This window comes from Fringilla coelebs (genome assembly GCF_963513975.1).
Source record: "Fringilla coelebs genome assembly, chromosome: 1".
In the NCBI taxonomy this organism is placed as follows: Eukaryota; Metazoa; Chordata; class Aves; order Passeriformes; family Fringillidae; genus Fringilla; species Fringilla coelebs.
The window spans coordinates 97,903,242-97,925,282 of record NC_140028.1 but is presented as its reverse complement, the minus strand read 5'-3'; the positions used below and the strand labels follow the sequence as shown (position 1 = coordinate 97,925,282).

At 37.1% G+C, this 22,041-nt stretch overlaps 1 protein-coding gene across 1 annotated transcript in view; it reads left to right on the top strand.

Annotated features, from left to right (window-relative positions):
- CNTNAP2 (contactin associated protein 2) overlaps positions 1-22,041 on the top strand; it is a gene marked incomplete at both ends in the record, with an annotated part of 998,227 nt that overhangs the window by 807,725 nt on the left and 168,461 nt on the right. The window contains one exon of the mRNA XM_084204413.1: positions 11,804-11,960. Within this exon, the coding sequence (XP_084060539.1) occupies positions 11,804-11,960 (157 nt within the window). The remainder of the gene's footprint in view (positions 1-11,803; positions 11,961-22,041) is intronic.

The window sequence follows — 22,041 nt, the reverse complement described above, 5'->3', positions numbered from 1 at the left end:
AAATTAATTGCCCAGTACAAGCCAGCTTGTACATTAACAGCCTAACCCTTCCCCAGCAGCCCCAGCAATGACCTGGGGTGGTACAGAACAACCTCCATGCCACAGCCACGCTCTTCCTTTTGCTCCTGCAAAAATCAGCCCTGTCCTGGCCAGAACCAGGACACTCGTGTAACAGGCCAGATATATCCAAAACACTTCTCCCAGTGTGAATTGTTTCTGTATCTTGTGCATCAAGGGTTCTCACTAATACTGGTATTTTTAAGAAGGTATTTCCATATGAAGTCGTGGTCAGAGACAATTTTCAGGTTCAAAGGCCAGCAGCCACTGGGCAAGTGACAAGGCAGGTTCAAGATCAGGCCAGAAGGCATTTGGCTAAGCCCAAGGCTGCAGTGCCTGCAGTGTTGCACATGTGGGAACACTTTGAAAAGGAGTTCTTCAGGAAAGGGAGGGGCACCCAATGAGGTTTCCTGGCAGAGTTTTTGGCAGGAAGCCTCTGCTGAAGCATCTTCCATCTTCTTTTGTAGAACCTTCAGAGTCAGCTGAGGCTTTTATAAGACCTCTCTGAGCAAGGTGGCCTTGAGTACAGGGAGGTACACTCCTGGTTCTCGCAAAAGAAAACTGCGTGCTAGAGCAAAAGGAGTGCAAAGAATTGACCACAGGAAATAACACTGGTGCTGTTATCTTCATCAATATGTCATTCTCCCTCTAGAGCATGGAGCTTAAACTCTGTCAGACAAAGCAGAGGAAAACATTCATCATGTCAGTGCATAATGTAGGATTTTCAAGTCAAGTTTTTCAGAAACAAGTGAAATTGGAGTTCTGCTTTTACTGTTAACAGCGCAACTGGAACTCCGTACATTGCACCAGCGTAATGCTTCTGCCCTGTGAGTATATAGTGATAGCTAAGAAATGTCATTTCAACTCATAGAATAAGATATTATCATAATATCTTATTAAGTCTTCAGTAAAGTACGTCATTAGCCAATTTCAATTTTCCCATGGAGAAATATGAAACCCACGTGTGAGAATTAACATGCTTGAATGGACTGATGAAACGAGCTTCAGCAAGGAAAAAAACTGCCCTGAGCTCAGACTGAAGGAGGTGGGCTCTTGACAATGTGAAACACATCACCCAACATTTCCGTTTGTCAGTCTCGATCGATATGTGTGTCTGTTTTCCAGAAATCAATAGAGACATAGTTCTTTACAGTAGCCATGAGACCCAATCTGACCTGAAAGAGAAATTGTCTAAATAGCAAAGCACAAGCCCATTAACAAGGCTGACAAATGATCAGCTAAAATATTTTAATTGAATATTTTAATTTATGATCTCAGCATTGGATGCAACAAGAGTTTTCTCCAGAGTAAGCTGTAGATAATGCAACATAAATCTGAAGTCAGTTACCCCGCTCCCCTGCTTGTTCCCTTTCACACTGAAATTTGTATCCCTTTAAATAACTTCTGTGTAGCAACATCATCATCACTAATGTCTCATATAATTTCTAAAATCTGTGTGTATTAAGTATACCTTTTAAAAGGTAATTCATACATTTGTATGAATTCTAATAAGAGGATATAATAGTCTGCAATAATTTACAGGTTGATCTTAAACAGCAAAGGCATTTTGAAATGAAATGGTTTGGACTGTAGAAACATGAAAACATGAAAATGCTTTCTGAGAGGGCTTCTTTGGGAATGTTATTCTTTTTCTGTGTTCCATTTCTGTCCCAAATGCCCTTAGCAGATGGCTTGGGTTTGGACCTCCAGCTTTAATCTTTATTGGTCCCCAAATGATGGGTTTTGTGTAGTATAGCTTCCTTTATTTCAATTTGGATATGCTTGATAGGCTGTTGTAAGCCTCAGTGTTGAGGCTCATTGTGTTGCTTTTTGCTCATTTAAAATCTGTGTCTATATTATGAAACACAGTGCATTGCAAGTTATGGTAATACCTGTTTGGGTCATTATTAGTTCCAAAGGATGGGATTCCCTTCAGACTTGGCAGCTTGGGAATGGTTTTGCTACCATGAAAACAGGTTAATACCGGAATTCATATGCTAGTGTTAGTTCTGGTTTCAAGGCTGTCCATGCACACCATGTAATTGGGAAAAAAAAAATAAAATAAAAAGACAAGTTTTCCTAGGCTGAAATATCAGTGTTATTATCAAGAATTCATGGCTTTCAATACAGCAGCGGAGGAACAATGAAACAGAAGAAGTAAAGCTAAATGTTCTGAGGTTCCTCAAGGGTCAGTGGGGACAGAAAATCAACAGCAGCAGCAGCAGCTGCAGCAGTCTCATCAACAAAAGAAAACCCTTGTGCTTCCCAAAACCAATTTCCAGCAGTGCCACAATCCGCGTTCTGTATGAAGTGCCAGATATTAAGTTCACGTGGATGAAGAGAAGCCTGAAGTCCTTCTGTCTCTTATAATGGCTTTTTTCTTTCAACTTAAACTACTGCTTGGGGGCAAGGAGTAGTATTTCAAAAGGAGAAATACTTGCAAGAGGTATGGGACCTCCAAGGAAAGACCATTTGGAGAAAAAGCTTGCATCAGTTCTGCTCATGTTGATTGTAGTTTAATTTACCTTGGGATCTTGTTAGTTTTACTTCATTTGTTAGTAAAATGATGGCATTGGCTCTTAGGGAGTTGTCATATTTAGTTTCATGTCAGCTGTTATTGCTGCAAATCAGATAAAATGGAGCAGCAAGATATTCTGGGCTGGATGATGTAGGTGCACATAAGAATGTTACCCGGTTTCTTCTCTGTAAAGGTGAAAGGCACTCCTATGTGGGTGTGTGAAGCAAGATCCCAAGAATTATTTAGCTATTTTAAGCTTATTTAAGGAATGTTGTGATTGTCTTCATTATATATTAACAGCAAGGGAATTAATCTGAAAACAAGATTATGAATACAATTCTGTGATATCACTATCACTGGCATAACATTTTACAGAACTTGATTTTTCTTTTGCCCTGTTGCCACATAATGCATAGAACGCCACCTTACATGATCCTCTTTTTGCTCTCAGTCTGATGAAAACATTTCAGTTTGAGTTTACATTCCCTATAAATCATTCTACTTACAAGAGTAGCCATTTTTGTGCTAATAATCACAATTTCTGAAGTCTTCCAATGGGACTGTGCCATAAAATTAGACTGTGGCTACAGAAAACTTCAGAAGGCATCCCCCCACTGTTGAAATATCATTGGTGGTGAGTTCCTGGACTTTTTATGTCCTTTTTAAGAAGCTAAATAAACCAGGGGTTTTAGCTATATTAACCTGCAGAATTTCAATGCTGATGGCTGCGTGCATGTGTGTATGCTGCTTACCCATCCATCAGGCTCAGGCAGAGATAAGTTTATCAACTGACCACAAAAAGACATGGCAAAATCAAAGAGTCCTCTCACTTATTGTTAGTATGTTCTTCACAAGACCGTGACGTGCACATGTGCATTCTGTCACGACCTGGCAGGGCAGACCCCAGGGTGAGATATAATTTTGTTGTGGGACTTTCACAGCTTTGCTGTTGCTGGCACCTGTTCTACCTCGGGTAGTCCTAGCTGTGAAATTCTGTTCTTTCAGAACACATAGTAAAAATTATCATTGACTGGGTTTTATTGAGTATTTATGTCTGTAAATGTTCTTTTTATTCCACAAATGACACTTAGTTTTTTTGAAAGTACTTGCTTTTCCCCTTAGCACTACCTCAAGTTAAGACATTTATTCTTAGGCCTTATGATCCAGTGAATTTACAGTACACAATTAATTGCGACAGTAGCAAGTTTGGCACACCATGCTGTTAAGGATAGCAGGGACTGTAGTGATTTTATAATGAATTCACTCTAAATCTCAGCAAATAGGAGCATACAAGGACATCTGACAGCTGCTTTCCCCAGCTAAATCTCACCACTGAGACTCCATTCCAAGAAGAATAACAAGTCAGGCTTGGTTAGTAGTGCTGCAGCTTGGAATACGAGTTTTGACAAGGGAAAAAATCATTTGTACTGTACTAGCTTTTCATGAGCTGGGGCAAGGAGTAAATCTCTCCAATGGCAAAATAAAGCTGTCAGACAGCTTTTTCATAAGATTGAACATCAATACGACAGTTCTCCCTCCTGATCTTTTTTATAGGTTGCTAATTCTGAAAGAGAAGTCCTCTTTGCCTACATATTTGTGGATTTAGGCACTGACATTTTAGAAGGAGTTATACTAGAACAAAAATACAGACTCAATAAAAACGAGTTCCCCTATAGCATTGCTGAAAAGATGTTTTCATCTATTTCTAGGAAAAGATACCGCATTTGCTACTTTATATTTTGAGATTGATATATATGTGTATGAAATAAGTTCTCTGAAAAATTAACAGGCAAATATCCAGGCACATGAAAATACTCTGATGAACTGAAGAACACAACGGCAATGGCCATCAGCCTGAGGCATGGTCATCATTAAGGCAGTAATTTTGTTTCTTAAGCACTTGAATACGTTTCCTTTTCTATCTTTACTGAACATAGATAAGAAAATTTGGGCTTTTCCCAGTCTGGCCACTTTAAATGCACCAAAACATAATTGAAGCCTAAGTATGGTGAAGACTGATTGCAGGGGTCTTCTCTTCCAGGTTAGGTGGGAAAGCCAGAGCTCCTGGTGGGACACGCAAACATCTGATTTTAGTTTCTGATACTGAAGGTTGTGGAAGCTCTTCTTGTTTAGTGTTTAGGGAAGTTCTTTTAGTTCTAGGGTTATGGAGGGTTCTAGGGTTACCTTCACTTTAAAATACACTATTTTATGGCTGTGGAGGAAAAGAAAACATCAATTAACTCTTAATATGCTCTTCATAAAACAGTAAATAGAGTGTGTTGTATTAACATTTACTCAAATTTTGTATGCTTTTCACAAGTATTTTCCAATATTTATCTTCATTTTCTATTAAAAATCTTAAGAATATTTCCCTTTCATGGAGTGCCTTTGAGGTACAGCATAATTCTGAGATTCTGAGTATCTTTATTTGGAAATAAAGCCAAACACTTCTTTCTAAGGACTGTTGCATTAAAATGCTTTGGCCATGAATTCAGACGTCACATCAATTCTTATATTAGCAAGCAAGGCATGTTTCAGAGTTCTCTTTCTGGGCTGCCATTAAATCTTATCTTTTCAGGCAGTTTAAACAGTCTTTCCAAATAAATAGTACTGTCAAATAGACCAACCACTTTAGTGAGCTTATAAAGAAAACAAGTGTTTGAGGCCAGTATTAGTAAAAGAAAAAAAAAAAAAATTTGCTACTAGCACTGTGAAAAAAGAAGTCAGATGTGAGTACCTACAAAATGAAAATTATCATAAATAGCAAACTAAAAGTTTCATTAAATGTGCAAGTAAGTAGCTATAAATTAGGTGTTCCTAGTTTTCTGAAGTGGCCAAGGGTACTTTTAGTTTCTTTTCCTTTTGTTGGTAGGTTTTTGAATGTCTGGTTTTTTCTCCCCCAAGTCTCCAGTGTGCTCAAATGCCTCATTCATGTTGACATGAGGGTTTGACTAATCTCAAGTCTTAGTCATTAGAATGGTGACCACTGATGCAAACTCTATTCACAAATAGTAAGCACTCTTCATATTTTTCCCAACTGGTTGCAAAAAAAAAGATTTATCAGTTAACAAAATGAGAGTAGAAGCGTAAGAATTGACTTCACTTTACAATTCTCATATTAAACTCATGTATATGTTTCACAGCACATTAGTGAGCAAGAAGTGTTACTGGAAGAAATGGAAAATCAGTAAAATATTAATTAAAAAATAATCTCACTATAACCACATATGCAAAAACTCTCCTTTTATTTTAGAATGTTCACGCAAAGTCAGTTTCTACACAACACTGTCATTGAGATGTGTGAACTGTGACCTACCAGACTCTTCCCTGAGTTCTGTTTTCTCAGTTTAAAATAATTCAGCCCTCTGGCTGATCACTGAAGCTGACAGAACCTGCTCATAATCCGCCCGAGTTGCGAGCAGGAGCAGAATCTCTCACAGTTTAGGTTCTCCAGTTCTCAGTGTCCACTCTTGCCATGAAACTCCTCAGCTGCTGGGTTTTCAGTCTAGGTGGACACTTCCCAAGACATGAGACAGGGCACAAACCTGCAAAGTGTCTCCTCAGCTTCATGTTGGTCCTAAACAAGCACGTAATAATAAAGATGAAGAAAAATCAAAGCAGCACAAAATAAACCAGGCCAGCAAAGCCCACCCAGCTTTGACACCATTAACTTAAAGAATCCTAAACTGGAACATGTGGAGGTACTTGATGTGTGAGTGACATTAAACCACTCTTGATTATTTTTTCAAAATGCTAAGTCTTCAAAAACTCAGATAAATGGCTCACAGTGTTCATTAAGAAGACTTGGCCTGAGTTGAATGGATACTGCTGATGGTGTGAAGGAAAAAGCTGGCAATGAGAAGCAAGGTGAAGGTTGTGAAGCACACAACCATATTAGCATGCTGAACTTTTCAAACAGTGGCAAAATTATTCTTTCAGAGTCTGTTTCTTCACTGCAATAGCAGATAGAATTCCTGCACAGGTGTTAATGAACCATGACCTTAAATCAAGTTGACCTTGTGTGAGGCTAAATGTACTGGGTGTTGTAGTGTAGCTGAATGCAAAATGCATGTTCAAAGTATTTTATTCAAAAATAGAAGAATTATACCCAGCTTTCCACATGTGCAAATTGAATTTTATTACTTTTTTAAGTATTGTCTTTAATTTCATCATCATATATTACCCCTGGGAAATAGCTTTCATTTCTATCTATAATTAATTCAGGTGTCCAGAGTTGCAGTATGTTTTTGAAAAATGTCTTTGGGCCTATTCTGCCAATAACAATGACTGGGTAATTAATTCAAGCTGTTCTATTAAAAAATAGGTAAAAGACCGAACAAAAGAATATTTTCTGAAAATAATAACAATCATACTAGTACTTTAATTGTTGTTGACATTCCTTAGTATTTCATGGGGGTCTGTAATGCTAATGGAAACTGGAAATGACTGAAAAGAACCCATTTAATTCAAAGCTATCCAGTCCTGTAAATGAACACCAAGTTTCTTCTAGGGAATAGCTAAATGTAGTTGTTAGACAGGGTCCTCAATAAGTAATTTTCAGTGGTCTTGTTTTTCAGAGGTTCTGAGCCATTGATTTCCACTTGAAAGAATTCCTAGCCTTCCCTTTTTAAGCATTTTCTTTGGTTTTAAGGACCATATAGAGGTCAGGGAAATTTCCAGAGTAAATGGAAGAGATGTATTTAACTTCTCCGGGCACTTTACAAATAAATACAGCCATCAGCATTCTAAGGGCTGTATTTTGAATGGAATCCTCTGAATGCAGAGTGCCATGGAGCATCAGTCCACTTAATTTGGTTCCTTGACTTCTCTCAGTATTGCTGCCTCATTTACTAGTACTGAATGCCTAGAAATAAGAGCCCTAAAATGTTGAAAATAGGAGAATTTTAATTAATCTGTTTCATTTAAAAATAATAAAACCAAATGTTTATATTAAATGCTCAGTAGAATATGAAGTGTATATATATATAAAACTTTCAAAAGTTATACATTTTGAGACTTCAGCTAAAGTGCACTTTAAAAAGTTATACGTTTTGACACTGTTCAGCTATATTAGAAATAAATATATTATTGACTATTAAGAGTTCTGTTCATACTACATTAACTTTAGTTGGGTATGGTTTTATATTAAATGAAATGGTTCACACAAAGATACATTTATGAGATGAAAAAGGAATCACTTTTTTATGACACTGTGAGAATACAAAAAAGTATCCTTAATCTTCACTTTTTCCTGACTATTCTCTACAGGAGAACTTGATAGAAAACATCAAGGGCCAGATTTTTACATACTTTGATCTAATAACTGCAAACCTGGCCTAATTTTGCACAGGGATTTAAATAAGAACCCATATTTTGCAATAATTTTAACCAAAGTCCAGCACTGCAAAGGCATTGCAACCACTGTTAAATGTGTTACATGTAAAGGTTAAAGGCTTTTGTGTGTGTGTGAGTGTGACAGAGAGAAATTGAAATCACTGCAAATGTGATTTGAGTCTGATGTTATAGCCATGCTCATATGTCTGCATGCCCTGATAAAATCATATTGGCCATTTTGTCCTTAGAAGACTGTTCTTTCTGTGAGGGTACAGGATCTCTTAAAAATTGGATATCTTTATCCATTTTCTTGGTATCAACACCTTACTCTGATAATATCATTATTTTTCTGCTAAGTCACTGAGCACACTGAGCACCTTGCAAGGGGCTTCTTTTCAAGAACAGACCTGGAAAGGCATCTTGGTCATAATTCAGCATGCACAAACTTCAACACTTCCCACAGTGACCCTCGAGGGAGAGCTGGTTGGTACCCAAAAAGCAGTTCTGCATCAAGGTTTTATTCTAATCAAAACCCCTTAGCAGGCAGAGTGCCTCTTTCCTCCTCCGCCTTCTCATTATGCTATGTGTCCACAAAAGCTTGGGGGGAGGAAAAAAAACACTCAGTCAATGACAACAACTAAAAAGCTTCCCATGACTCAAAATTTATATATAAGGTAAGAAAAGGTAGTTTAAAAAAATGGAAGAAATATCTTCTTGTATTACTTCTCCTTGCAATGCATTCAAAACTACTTTTGGTCTTTAAACTGAATTTATATACTCTTAATTCCATAAGACCAACACTTTTGATAGCTTAGCAAAATAATAATTTTTTGTAAGATAGTCTGATACTTAAAATTACGTCCATTAATGATCTTTCTTCACACTGGACTGCCCTGCTCCTTCTACTTGGATTAGCCTTTTCCAAAACCTTCCAAAGCAGAAAAAAAAAAAAAAATAAGCAAAGGGCTCCTGAGCAGAAGGATTTACATCTTCAAAAGGAGACTCTAGAGGTATAAAAGAGAGTGAAATGTGAGAGAGGAACAGTGATCCCATTTCTAATTTTTTTCCTGCATGATACATCCTCCTCCCTTCTACCTTTTCTTTTCTATTGTTTTTTAAATCTCTCCATTTGCAGGGTTTTACTCTTTGTTATGCTCAGTCATGGAGGTGTCTCCAATATAACTGCATAGCATTCCCAGTTTGAAGCTTGTGAACTTCAGACAAAACTCTGCTCATTCTTTTCTTGGCTGGCACAAAGCAGGAAGGCTGAGAAGGGTGTTCTCATTTGATTTGACTGATGCAGAACAGATGGGATGTAACTGTGTCTCCACACCTCTTATTAACCAGAGACTGTAAAGGAGCTCCAGAAGCTCTTGTACTGCCACTGTGGTGCAGAATGTTCCGGTGTGACACTCATCTCATTCCCGTGCCTGGGGTTTTGTCCCACTGCATGGATCCCACCTAACGAGGGCTGTCTACCAAGATCTCCTCAGTTACAAGCCTTAGCACAATATGCCAGGCAATCAGAGTCTTGGGTGGTGTTCACAAGGCAGTGCTGGAATTACTGGTTGTGGGCATGTCTAGAAGAATATGTGCTGAATGTAAAACCCTCAAAATCATATATTACCTTCTTGACCTTTCTGGAAATTTTAAACATGCACATTAGTTTCTTCCTAAGTTTGTGTTCCTAAGCATGAAGGTAGGTCTTTTCTTCAGAATGAAGAAGCATGGGGCTTAGCCAGTATACATAAAAGCACAGTAAACACACTAAAAACAATAGATGTGAAAAACAGCTCTGTGTACACTAGAATGCAGTCATGGTTTAAAACTGTACATCAATTGTCATTTAAATGAGTTCAAACGTGCCCCATTTGTGTCTGTCATAGTGGTCTGTGACAGCCATCACTGTAGTCTGTAATTCTGCCATCACTTTCATCTGCTTTAATCATTCTACCTATTTCTCAATTTTTGATCTGCTTTTTGACAATTTAAGTAATTTTTTTCTCATAGTGCTTTAATTAGCAGTCTTGCTTCCCAGTAAATTACTTGCTGACTGAATCATGCAATCCTTCACTTGACAGAAAGGATGTAAACAAAGAGAATTTTGAGCAACAGTCAAAACAGCAGCATTGGTGCCATAGCATAGAAACTAACTTCAAAGATGAGATAAAAAACCCTGAAAAATAGGAGTTTCAGATATCATTAATTCTCTGGTTGGATGCTGTATTAATAAAAGCAGTGCTGTCATTCTCTGTGGAAAGATAACATTTACCCTTCAATGCTTTTTAAATAATCTTTTGTAATCCAGGGGTTCATACTCTTAGAATTGCTAGGTTGCATTGCAGGTTGGGAATGCTGCTGCAGCATTCATGTGGCAGATTCTCCTAACTTGCAGCAGTTTGTTCTGTGATAATCGAGTCACAGAAGGTAAAATGACCAATTCAGAGCCTAGAATAAAATCACACTATTACCACCGTTGCATTTCCACTAGAGCTGAATGGCTTCACAGCGCAGCACAGCAACACCCAATAAACACCTTCAGATGCCACAAATTCTTTGCATTACTGTATTTTTGTTGTCTTATATGATGTTAACAATTCAAAGACATTGAAAAAAGTGTTTTCAGAGAGCTGAGCATTTTCAGGGTTTGACACTCATTAAACATGTGTAGATATTTGGTTGTTTGCTTCATCTCCAGAATTTAATTTTCTTGAGAGTTTGGTGTGAATTACTTTCAACTTCTGTCTGGAATAAGTAGTTTTACGGTCTAGATGATCAAATCGAGTTGTGAAATGGCTATTTTAAGGATTGTGCCTGCAGTTTTTGGGGAATGCATGAGATGTGCAAACTAAAATTATGGAAGTAGCATATATATATTATATAGGATTTTACTGGTACAATTCATTAACCAGTGAATTCTATAGATTAATTTTATTTAACGTAAAATTGCCAGCAGCTGGAGGGAAAAGAGGCATTAAAAAAAATGTTTATAGCTGAGCGCAATCATTATTTTTCAATGTCAAAAAGCGCTACATACATTGATACTGATTAAGTTATTCATATTTGTTTGAAGTTAAGTTCATATTTGAGCATCTTGCTGAACCAGAGAAATAAAAATTAATTTTCCAGTAAAAGAATGTTTTCAAATTAGAAATTACAGGGGAGGGGGTTTGTTTATTTATTGATTTACACAAATGTCTTAGTTCAAAAGGATTAGAAATAACCTTAGAGCAGTGTTTGAAAATATCCAGTTGCAGACCCAATGTGAAGATATATGACTACATCAAAGTTCAGAACACCTCTGCTAAAGTATTAAATTAAAAAATATGTACTCTTTTTAAAAAGGTTAAAATGCTTTTGGAGTTTTATAATATCTCTTTATGCTTTGTTTAGCACCAGCTGGAGAGAGTATGATGAACATGTTTGTTTTCCAGTGACAATAAAATAATTTTCTATTAAAAATTGTTGTTCAGAAAATAAATATATGTATATAAATAAATAGATAAATAAACAAATAAGAGAAAATAAACACATTTTCCTGTGCAGCATTCAAGGTCAAATATTGAAATAATCCATCTGATAGCTTAATATGTGAGTTTGAAATTAAAATAATTATGGAATCTGCCAACATATTCTCATTATACAGAGTACAATCAAAAATTAATTTCCGTCATTATAAATTGCGTGAATGCAGAAAAGAAAATGTGACCTGTTTGCCTGGCAAGGTCCTTTGAATATCTTTAGTAACAATGAATTATTTTGTTTGCCAGCAATGTGGGATGGCTCAGGTTATGTGTTGTTAGCATTTGCATATTAAACATCTGAGCTCAGTTAATGCACTATAGAGCTCCACCTCTTTGATGCATCATAACCTTGCATTTTCATTCCTTGCAGAAGGGAATCCATATACCTGGTGGGTTGGAAAAGCCAATGAGAAGCACTACTATTGGGGCGGATCAGGACCTGGCATTCAAAAATGTGCCTGTGGCATCGAACGCAACTGTACTGATCCCAAGTACTACTGCAACTGTGATGCTGATTATAAGCAATGGTGAGTGCTTTGCAAGAAGGCAGGATGAGAATGAACAAACCTCCTAACTTTTACAACACTGCCATGACTTTGAATATATCTTTTTTTCTATATCTATTTTTTCTCACCAAAGTAAAAAGGCAAAATTATTATATTTGTGATTCCTCCTGCAAAGTGTCAACCCATGCCTGGATTTCCATTTTATTCATGGTGTCTGTGACTGTTAAATATAAGGACTGTATTCATGATTTCCAGCCCACTGAGCTATGGAAAAGAAGGCTAAAATTGCAAAAGCAAGACCTCAGAGGAAAGACCAGCATTTTGGTTTACCCATGCAACTTTGTCTCCATAACATTCAGTTATACTGCAATACAGAATTTATTTTATCCCTGCAACTTCATGGTTTTTTCCCAGAATTTCTCTTTGTTAAAATGGTTCTTCTGCAACACTTGAATGTGAGTGATATGTACTGAAATCACTCATCTAGTGCCTCCAACTCTCATTATCTGTTTTTCAAGAAGAAAAATAAGTTAAGAACTAGACACATATTATGGAATGAGGCTCTGTATTTCAGAGGAAGCTGCGAGGCTTTGCATGAGATAATTTAATTAATTAAGGCAGAAAAAAGAAATAAACTTGCATCTCTGATATTCACCAAAAACATGAACAGACTACATAAAGCTCATAATCATTTTGAGTGAGACTCTCTCTGCGGTTTACAACACTTTGTTTGTGAGCCTTAATCATTTGTGTCTCTTTTCTCGTGACAGGCAGGATTATATTTTACATGGTATGCAATGTTCAGTGACATATTGAAACCATATTTTTATGAACATTTCTCCCATTAATAGCAACCTGGGTTATTGCATCATTACTGGCTCATAAAGGTTAATTGAGAAATTCTACATCTATTAATGAATGCAGAGCTACACAACTGTAGTGGTATTTCAGAGACTAAAAAAGGAAAAAAAAAAAGAGGAGGAAGAATCATAGAACCACAGAATCACAGAATACCAGTATATGTAAGGGACCTCAGAGTTCCCCTAGTTCAACCCACCTGTTTAAGAAGGTTCACCTATAAAGTGTTGCCCAATACTTTGTCTGGAGAGTTTTTTAATAAATCCAAGGATGGACTCTGCAGCTTCCCTGTGCACATCGTCCCAGGACTGGGCACCATTGAAAAGAATCTGATCCCATCTGCTTTGCATCCTCCTGTTAGTTATTTATGATGACACTGATGACATCCTTCTCAAATTTCTCCAAGCTGAGTTGCCCCAGCTGCCTCAGTTTCTTTTCATAGGAGGGATGCCCCAGTCCTTTTATCATCTTAGTGGCTCTTCCTTGGACTCCATCCAGCAATTCCACCTCTCTCTTGTATTGGGGACCACAGAACTGGACCCAACACTCCAAATGTGGCCTCACTAGTGCTGAGCAGGGGAGAAGGATGGCTGCCCTTGACCTGCTGGCAGACCTTTGCCCAATGCACCCCCAGATGCCATTGGCCTGCTTGGCCTCAAGTGCACATTGCTGGTTCATGCTCACCTTGGTGTCCACCAGAATCCTTAGAGTGTTTTCTGCCAAATTACTTCTGAGCTGGGTGGCTCCCAGCACATACTGGTGCATGGGGTTGTTTCCCCCAGGTGCAAGGCTTTACACTCTTCACTGTTGAACTTCATGACATTTCTGTGAACCCAGCTCCCCAGTTTATAAAATCCCTCTGGGTAGCAGAACCCTGTTTGATGTGCTCTGCAAGAATGAAGTATGAAAAACACAAAAATAGAATAATAAAGGAAACTTTCCAGGGCTTGCAAAAATTGTAGATTAGTATGTGGAAAATCAAATATTGCCACAGACATTGCCACCCTAAGATTTGACATTGTTAGGATAGTAATCTGTTAGCTATGATATGGGGTGAACTGCACAACACCACAGATAGAGAGGAGTCAGTTTTAGAGACAGGGTAATCACACATGCTGCCAAACTTCAGAAATATAATTATATAGAGAGAATGAAGAATATAAAGTCAGATGACTCCAACTCAATCACAGGCACTAGAGCAGTGTGGCAGGAGGAATGTAGGTTTGGCTCTGTGTCAAAGTGGTAACAATAAAAGAAGATATTGTGATAATAATTACAATAGGGGTAGAATTAGAAGCACTTACAGTTTTCCTTGCCTGAGGCACTGGATGCGTATCCATGAATATTAGGGCTCTGTGCCATATGTTGACCGTTTTCCTTTACACCAAGGGAAATGTATGGGGGAAATGGCATTGGATTTTGAGCTCTTCTTGAAGATTCCCCAAGAGTCACAGATGATAATTTAATAAGCAGCATTCACTCAATAATTTTTCTGTAACCTCTGCACCCTCTATATACACTGGGATTATGTGGATTCTACTAATAACCAGATTCATATGGTTATTAGATTTAGATCTAAGATAGGTTTATTATCATAAAAGATCTAAAACTGTTTACTCAGAACTTCATACAAGAATACATTATTACATACAATATTTATTTAGATAAGTATCAGAATTTTTTCAGAACAACTAATATTCATTGCAGGAAATTTAATCAAAAGCAGTTATACCACTGGATATTTTATTTTAATCTGTGGCGTGTAAATGAAAGGAAGAAATGAAAGCTATACAATAGACTTTAAGGACATTTTGTTCAAGATCCATTTTTTCAGTTTGGTTTTGTCAGAATCTAGTCTTCTCCATAGTCATATCTTTTGGGTTTGGGAGTTATTTTAAAGAGTCCTAGTTGGCAATTTTGTCTAGCCATGTTCATCAACACCTAAAAAGCAAGTGAGATCCAGAGGAAAGGAGACCTTGATGACTTCAATCATAGGGGCAGAATTCAGCCCAGGCCTCCAACACACCTGTGCCCAGTTCTGGTGACAGCAAAACAGCTGCTGGCTTGGACAACAGAATGTGCAAGAGTTTATGACAAGCAGACAAGTCTCAGTTCACAGATTAACAAAGCAGCTTGCCACAGCTTGCCACCATAGCTCACCAGCAAAACTTATTTTAGAAGGATTTATAATCCCCTAAAAGAGAAGGGCTGAATAAATGCCAAACTGTGTCTGAGAGTTCAGGTGGGACTTTTACAGTAATTGCATATCTTGTCCACAGCTGGGAGCACTGCATTTGCTTGTGGTATGCCCACAGTGATGTTCTGCTCCTGCCCAGGCAGTGCTGGAAAAATTGTTTTGGGGTTTTTTGGGTGGTTGCAGGAGTAATATACAGAGGGGAGAAGGCAGTAGCCAGAGCAATAACTATATTAGAAAAGGTAAGGAAGTAAAATAGGAAAAGAAGGCTCTGTAGAAATTATGAGAATCAAAGGTGAAGAAGAAAAGCAAGATTCAGGGGAGAGATTTTACAAGGAAATTGGGGAGCCACTGAAGAATCGGTCAGACTGAATCAGAATAATGTAGTGTAAGTAGAATATTGTCCACTGTTTTTATTGTAGAAGTTAGAATTTGTGTTAGAAATTAAGAAAGGAATTACAGCTTGATGAATGATTTCATAGCAAAGGCAGGAGAGTGTTTCCCCAGAGATCTGGATTCTAACCCTGGCTCTGGAACCACATTCATGCCTGATGCTTCCTCAGTTTCACAAACAATTTCTTCATAGAACAGTCATTAGTCTGATCCTAACTTTCTGGAAACCCACAAAGTCCACTTTGTGAAAATACCAAACATTCACAGCTGCAACCAGAATAAGGGATCACTCTCTGAATACATCTCATGCAGTCATTCAAAGGAAAAAAAAAAAAGAAAAGTAGGTATCTCAGATGGAGCGCTAAGTATGAGTGTTTTTAACATTAACATCTTTCAACCTCAACATCCAATCTGTAGAATGCAAATTATGCCAGCTACTCCCTCATGGAAGTACTGCAAAGATGGGTAGATTTATGAAGCAATCATCTGCTGTTCTAATGAGCACTGTAAAAAATGCAACGAGAAAACGTGGTCTTTATAGAAAGATTTGAAATAACACATTAGATATAAAATGATATCCACATATTGAAGCATAAGATTAAATTTGGAGAGTAGGCAATATTACACTAAATGAGTGCTGTTTGCATGCTATACTGAATAATGCCGAAACCCTCCAGAATAAATACTAATAGAGACCAGTCAATGATTGCATCATGGTGATAGGTACAGGGGGCTAACTGAAGCTCTTTAAGAAGCCTGCAATGCTTTTTTTCCAAAATTTTGTGTTTGGTTTTTGCTTTTTTGGGTTTAGTTTTGTTTTGTTTTTAACCAAGTATGTAAGTAATTCTATGTAAGTACCGAACCAGCTGTGTTAATTATGGACTCACTTACAACGTAAATTTTCCCAGGGATTAATGTATACCGTAGGCTTGGTAAACCTTACATCTGTATGGTTTTTCTATTAATGATTTTTAAAATTACACATCACACCTTGTCTATCTGAATAAAATAATTGTGTAGAACTATTTAGCACATGCCTAATGTGCTAAATGCCTAATGATTATTATGCCTGGATGGTAAATAAGCCAAATGGTGAATATTGGCAGGGAATATGAGGTATGAAATTCAGATTTATGTGTATTTGTACACATCGTCTAGAATAGAACCTGATTCTTTAGAAACTCATGTTGTTGCTGCAATGTAAGTATTAAGTAGTCATTTTTTTCATGATAAAGAAACAAAAACCCAGATGAAAGAGCTTCACCCTGAGTAATCGTGCCATGATCCTTAGTCCCAAATTATCTATGATTTGTGTCCGAAATAAAATTAATTCAGAGTTAAATGGATCAGGTTGTATAAGAAAGGTTAGATTTTCTTGCTAATAAAGATCATTTTTTAAAGTGTGTGGGGTTGACATTTAAAGTCAGATTGCCTCAATCTTGAGAGAATAAAGGTAGCTTTTATGAGTAGCAAGAAGTTCTCTGGGTTGCTGCTAAACAAAATTATAATGAAATTATTAATTTTAGATAAAATGTAAGACTTTGTAAAATAAAATCTTATTTGAATATTATTATTATTAGAATATAGGCAGTTCCTCTTTAAAAATGGCTGCCATTGTAGAGGTAGGCACACTGTATTAGTTAAGTAGCAAACGTAAAGTTCTGCAGAGAAATTTTGATTCCTACTCTCCTTTGAGCCTAGGGTCAGTTAAGACTCAGATTGGCCAAAGTTTCTACACCACAGGGTCTCTTGCTCAGAGAAGTCACAATAAGTCAGAAGGCTTATAATATGATGCTGTTCAAGGATTTACTCAGAAAAGGTAACATAAGAAGCTTTTTCATTTAACACTTCCTGATGTGAGCGCACTTCAGGTTACAAAGTCAGTCATGGCCTTTGCTTCTGACTACTGGTGTGGTTGCTAATCTTACAAGAACAATTTGGTGGCCCAAAAGATGATCAAAAGAGTTTAAGCAGAATTTTCAGATAAATTGCTTTGGACAAATGGAGAAAATCAGTAGAGGGAACCTTATTTATAATCTCACACTTTGGATATTAAAGTTTCTTTCTCCAGAGCTTGTCAAATGGCTTTATTTTTTTGAGGTGTTTTACAGAACACTCTGCAGGATGCATCCCTCTTCCCTTCACAACTCTTGTCCAACAAAGGGAATTTCAAAAGTTTCAGGTCATGGGTAAAGATGACTAAACAAAGCTCAGAATGACGAGTTGTTTGAGTTACAGGAATATGGGTGGATGTTGAAATGCCAGCCTGAAGCAGTGGAAATGACAGATGAGTCATTTGTAGCCAGATTTAACAGGATATTAGAGGTTCCTGGAGCTGTAGGTAGACATAGTCAAGGCTTAAGTTTAGCATGTTATAATTACCATCAATATCACAGAAATTTCAGTTCTGGACTCCCTGAGGCACTTTTAAAAATCCTTCTGTCCTTTAACCTTGTGTGCTCTCAGTAACAGAGCTGCTGATGCAGAGAGAGCTGGATAGTTAGAAGACACTGGCTTCTCCTGTCCTTTGTTAGAAGCTGCTAACAATGTCTCTGTATTTCTTTTTCCATTTACTTTCCCATCTAGGCAGCAACTGGAGTTTCCACAGAGGTGTTACATGACCAGAAGTGTCTAGGCTGCACATTCTTTGTGGAAAACAAAAACCAAAACCAAACTGAGAACTTATTGATGGCTCTATGCAGCTACATTTTGTCTAACTTTATTTGCTATTTCTAGCATTATGTAGAGAAATCTTAAATAGGTAAAAGGGATCCAATTTGAATATACCTAAAAGAACTGGAAGGACTATAAAAGTGCTATTGAGGAACACACATGACTAGAATCATATATATATGTGTGTGTGTGTATATATACAAACAAAAAATTTCCAATAAGACCAAACAGACTGACTGCATAAAAAAAATCAAGCAATTATATATGGTAAGCTCATATTTAAACAGTAAACTTGTGAAACATTTTTGCTACAACACAGAGACCTGTATTTAATAAGAAAACACACTGGTTTGCATTACAGGAAGCAAAAAAAAAGTCAAAAAAAACAAAACAAAACCAACAACAAAACAAAGTAAAACAGAAAACCAATTAAAAACCCAAACAAGCAAAAAAACAAACAAACAGAAAAATATCTAATAAGATTTGTAATGTGCTCCTGTTTTGCTTCACATCTTTATCAGATGATTAATCACAATTTCCTAGAAATTTAGGAAACTTTGTAGAATTAGACCACAGCACTTGGAAAACTTTCATTCAATGTTTTTTCAGAACTTAAAGGCCATCTTTGAAATGATAGACAAGAAAACACTATTGGTAATGTAATTATATCTCTTAATTAAATAAAAGAAAAATATCCAAACTTTTTTTTTAGTTATGCTCAAGGAATGAATTAATTTTGTAGATGAAGGCAGGGAAACTTAGCTGACAAATTGCACTATTTCAAGCGGCTGTTTTTCTGGTACTCTTACAAATCCAGACAGGCTTTTTTAGGTCTTTTAGGGTTACCTCACAGAGTTCCTTTGTGCATTGACACTGACACCCAATGTTACATATTTCCAGTCAGTCAAAATTTAGCACTTTGACAGTATGTAATGGCACAGAATAAAAAATTTGCATGAAGAGGGACACTAAAGACAGGAAGTCAAGCATTCAAACCTTAGGAAATATTAGATTTAACACAGCTGGTAGTACTTCTTTTCCATATGAGTGACATACTTGAGCTGAAACTTTCACTAACAGACAAGCAGATAGCCAGAAGCCATGAAGTTCATTCCTTCTAGTTACAATTTGGCCATTATAACTACTCCACTAGGGAAAAGGGTCAAGTGACTGGGTATTAAATAGGCTGCTCTCTGTCCTATGTTTCTCAACTGTGCTCATCTAATGTAGCTGGTATGCAACACTGAAACAGAGTTTGCATGCTGAAAAATGTGAAATCTTCCTTAAATTAATTCCATCCTGTTTTATAACCTGCTCTATGTTTTTATTTATAAAAACTACATTTCCCTTGTGTTTGTGCATTACGCATTCTTCTTTTTTATTTCTTCCACAAGAAATGGCTGAATGATTTTTTTACTGATAAAAAGTTTGAGAGATGGAAATTTTGAAGTGGAACTCCTGGTCATGCTACAAATGTGCTGAGTACCACCTTTCAAACTCTCCTTCCTTTGTACCTTAGTACCACCACAGGATTCTGGCCAAAATCCAGGACTTTGTTATGCAAGGCTGTCTACAAACAAAAAAGGACTCTTTTATCCCTCAAGGCTGTGCATTCGCTGCCATACTTGTGTATCTAAAACTGATTTGAGTGATTCAAAATTTAATCCAAGGACCAATGAAGGGAATAGCACCTGTTGCACAGTAAGTCTGCAGGCTATTGCTTTTGTGTAGACTTGGAAGGACTTTGCTGTCTGGAATTGCCTCTAAAGCTTGTGCTGTGTTTTTAATGACCTGGCAGCTCTAGTCCAGGATCCAGACAAACCTAGGGTCCCATAGTTTGCTCTTTGTCTTTTAGACACATTCCATGAAAGTACTGACAGACAACAGCCATGGTATGTAGCTCACAGGAAATTACAGATTTCCAGCCTGAACTGATACAGATTGAGGGGTTTAGGAGTTTCAAGATTCAATGAATCATGAAAGTTTCAAATTTTACTTGGGTTTTCTGTCTTTTCTGCGTTATTCACCTTTGGGACTTGATTCAGGCCTCATTTATAGCAAGCTGATCTGACTTGGACTTTAGCTATCATCCTACTCTTAAGACTTCTGGCTCACGGCAGTGACCAGACATGTGAGGAACAAAGTCTTAACATTCTCCGAATCTAAAAAGACAGAAAAATGAGGGCATTGGTATGACATGAAATAACTCTTTGACAACCTGTCTTTTCTTTGTTAAAATACCCCTTTATTACTGTGTATGATGATTTTCTTCCTGTAATCAATACAAAACTATGAGGAAACAGGATTCTGTACTGCCTCATGCATCATGAGCAGAGCCTTTACCTTGCTGTAAATGTGAAAATGGTCAAGCTCTAAGAATCTCCTAAGGATGAGGATGATTCCTTTTTGAATTTATTCATTTCTCAGTGCTAGCAGTAAGGAATGAACTTAAAGGGGAGAGGGATGACAAGTTTATTAATTTACTCTGAAAATCATTGTCAGACAAAAAGTGAGTGTTCATCCTGCTGCCAACCTCACTTCTGAGTGTTGCTGTTCAGGTTTTCTTGTCTTCAGTTCCAGCTAGTCAGTTGGTGTCATCCAGGTCTTTTAAAGAATTATTTAACAGCAGCACTGAAAAAAAAAATCAGAATTAGGTATTTGTAATTATTATTATAATTGTATTAGGTATCTGTAATTATTATTCTTAGGGTATTCTAAGAAATTTCTGAGAGGGTTATGAATTAGCAGGTGAAAAGGCAGGTACATGATTTTTAATTCTACCATGCAGACAATTGGAACACAATTCCCAGCACATTTGTATACTTTTTGTTATTCAACTTCATTATTAGTGTGAGTGACAAATCAAGTGAGCAAGAAGATGTCTTCTATGTTTTGCACAGAAAGATGCAGACTTTTTAATCTGAATGAAAAGCTTGTAGTCCTAGCTTTAAAGCAAATGACCTTACTGTCACAGCTTGTCAGGTAAGGGCAAAGTAAAATCGAGCATTGTGCACTGCAGAACTTTCAGCTGCCAATTATTTTCTCCTCCTCCGCTTTTATTTATGGGCTAACTTGAAGACTAATGACTTTGCCCTCAGTGCCATGCTATGAAGATGAAATCACCCCAATGCAGACCAGCCCAGTGTATTTCACTCTCTACCTGATGGTGCTTAAGTCTTGAAGAGGGTGCTTTTCTTCTTAAATTGTAGAACTCCCCTGACTTTTTTATTTCTGAATCAGTGCAGTCAGATGTAAAGACACCTGAAATATATGACAACCTCTGTTATAGGGTAGATGAAGACTGCAGCACATGATTAGCTGTTATTACTATTAGCAGTCATATTTTAGCTGAAACAATCACAAGGGAGTCCATCAAGCTGAAGGTGCCTCCAGTGTAAACAAAAGATATATCTGTTTTCACTGTTTGTTCTTTGGTGTACCAGGGGATATATATAGATACATATATAGATATATACGTATATAGATGATATACAGATATACAGACATAAGGGAAAGAATGGAAATAATCATATGGGGGAGAGAGTTGGGGATCTTGGGGAAGAGAGAACTCATAAGCCCTTGTGATATTTCTTTTGTACCAGATTTAATGGGAATATTGTCTTCAGAGCAATTGATCAAAATATCCTGTCAGTTCATCACTGAGGTAGTTGCAAAACCTCAGCATTTGAAGGAAGAATTGTTTCTTGTCTTTTTCTCATTTTGCCCAGCAGATTCTTACCACTGCAAAAGACCTGATAAAGAATCAGAAAATAAAAATAGACAAGACTCACCTGTAGCATTGTGTTTGCCCGGGAATGATTGTTATATACATAATGCATTATTTTACTCTAAAGAGGAAGATGACTTGCACTGTCTATGAAAAACACTCAAAGCAATCAAATAACCTTTCATAAAGTCTGGAAATTGAGCAAAAAAAGAGCAATGGTCCTAGCACCTAGAGAAAAGGGAGACTGGGTTTCCTTT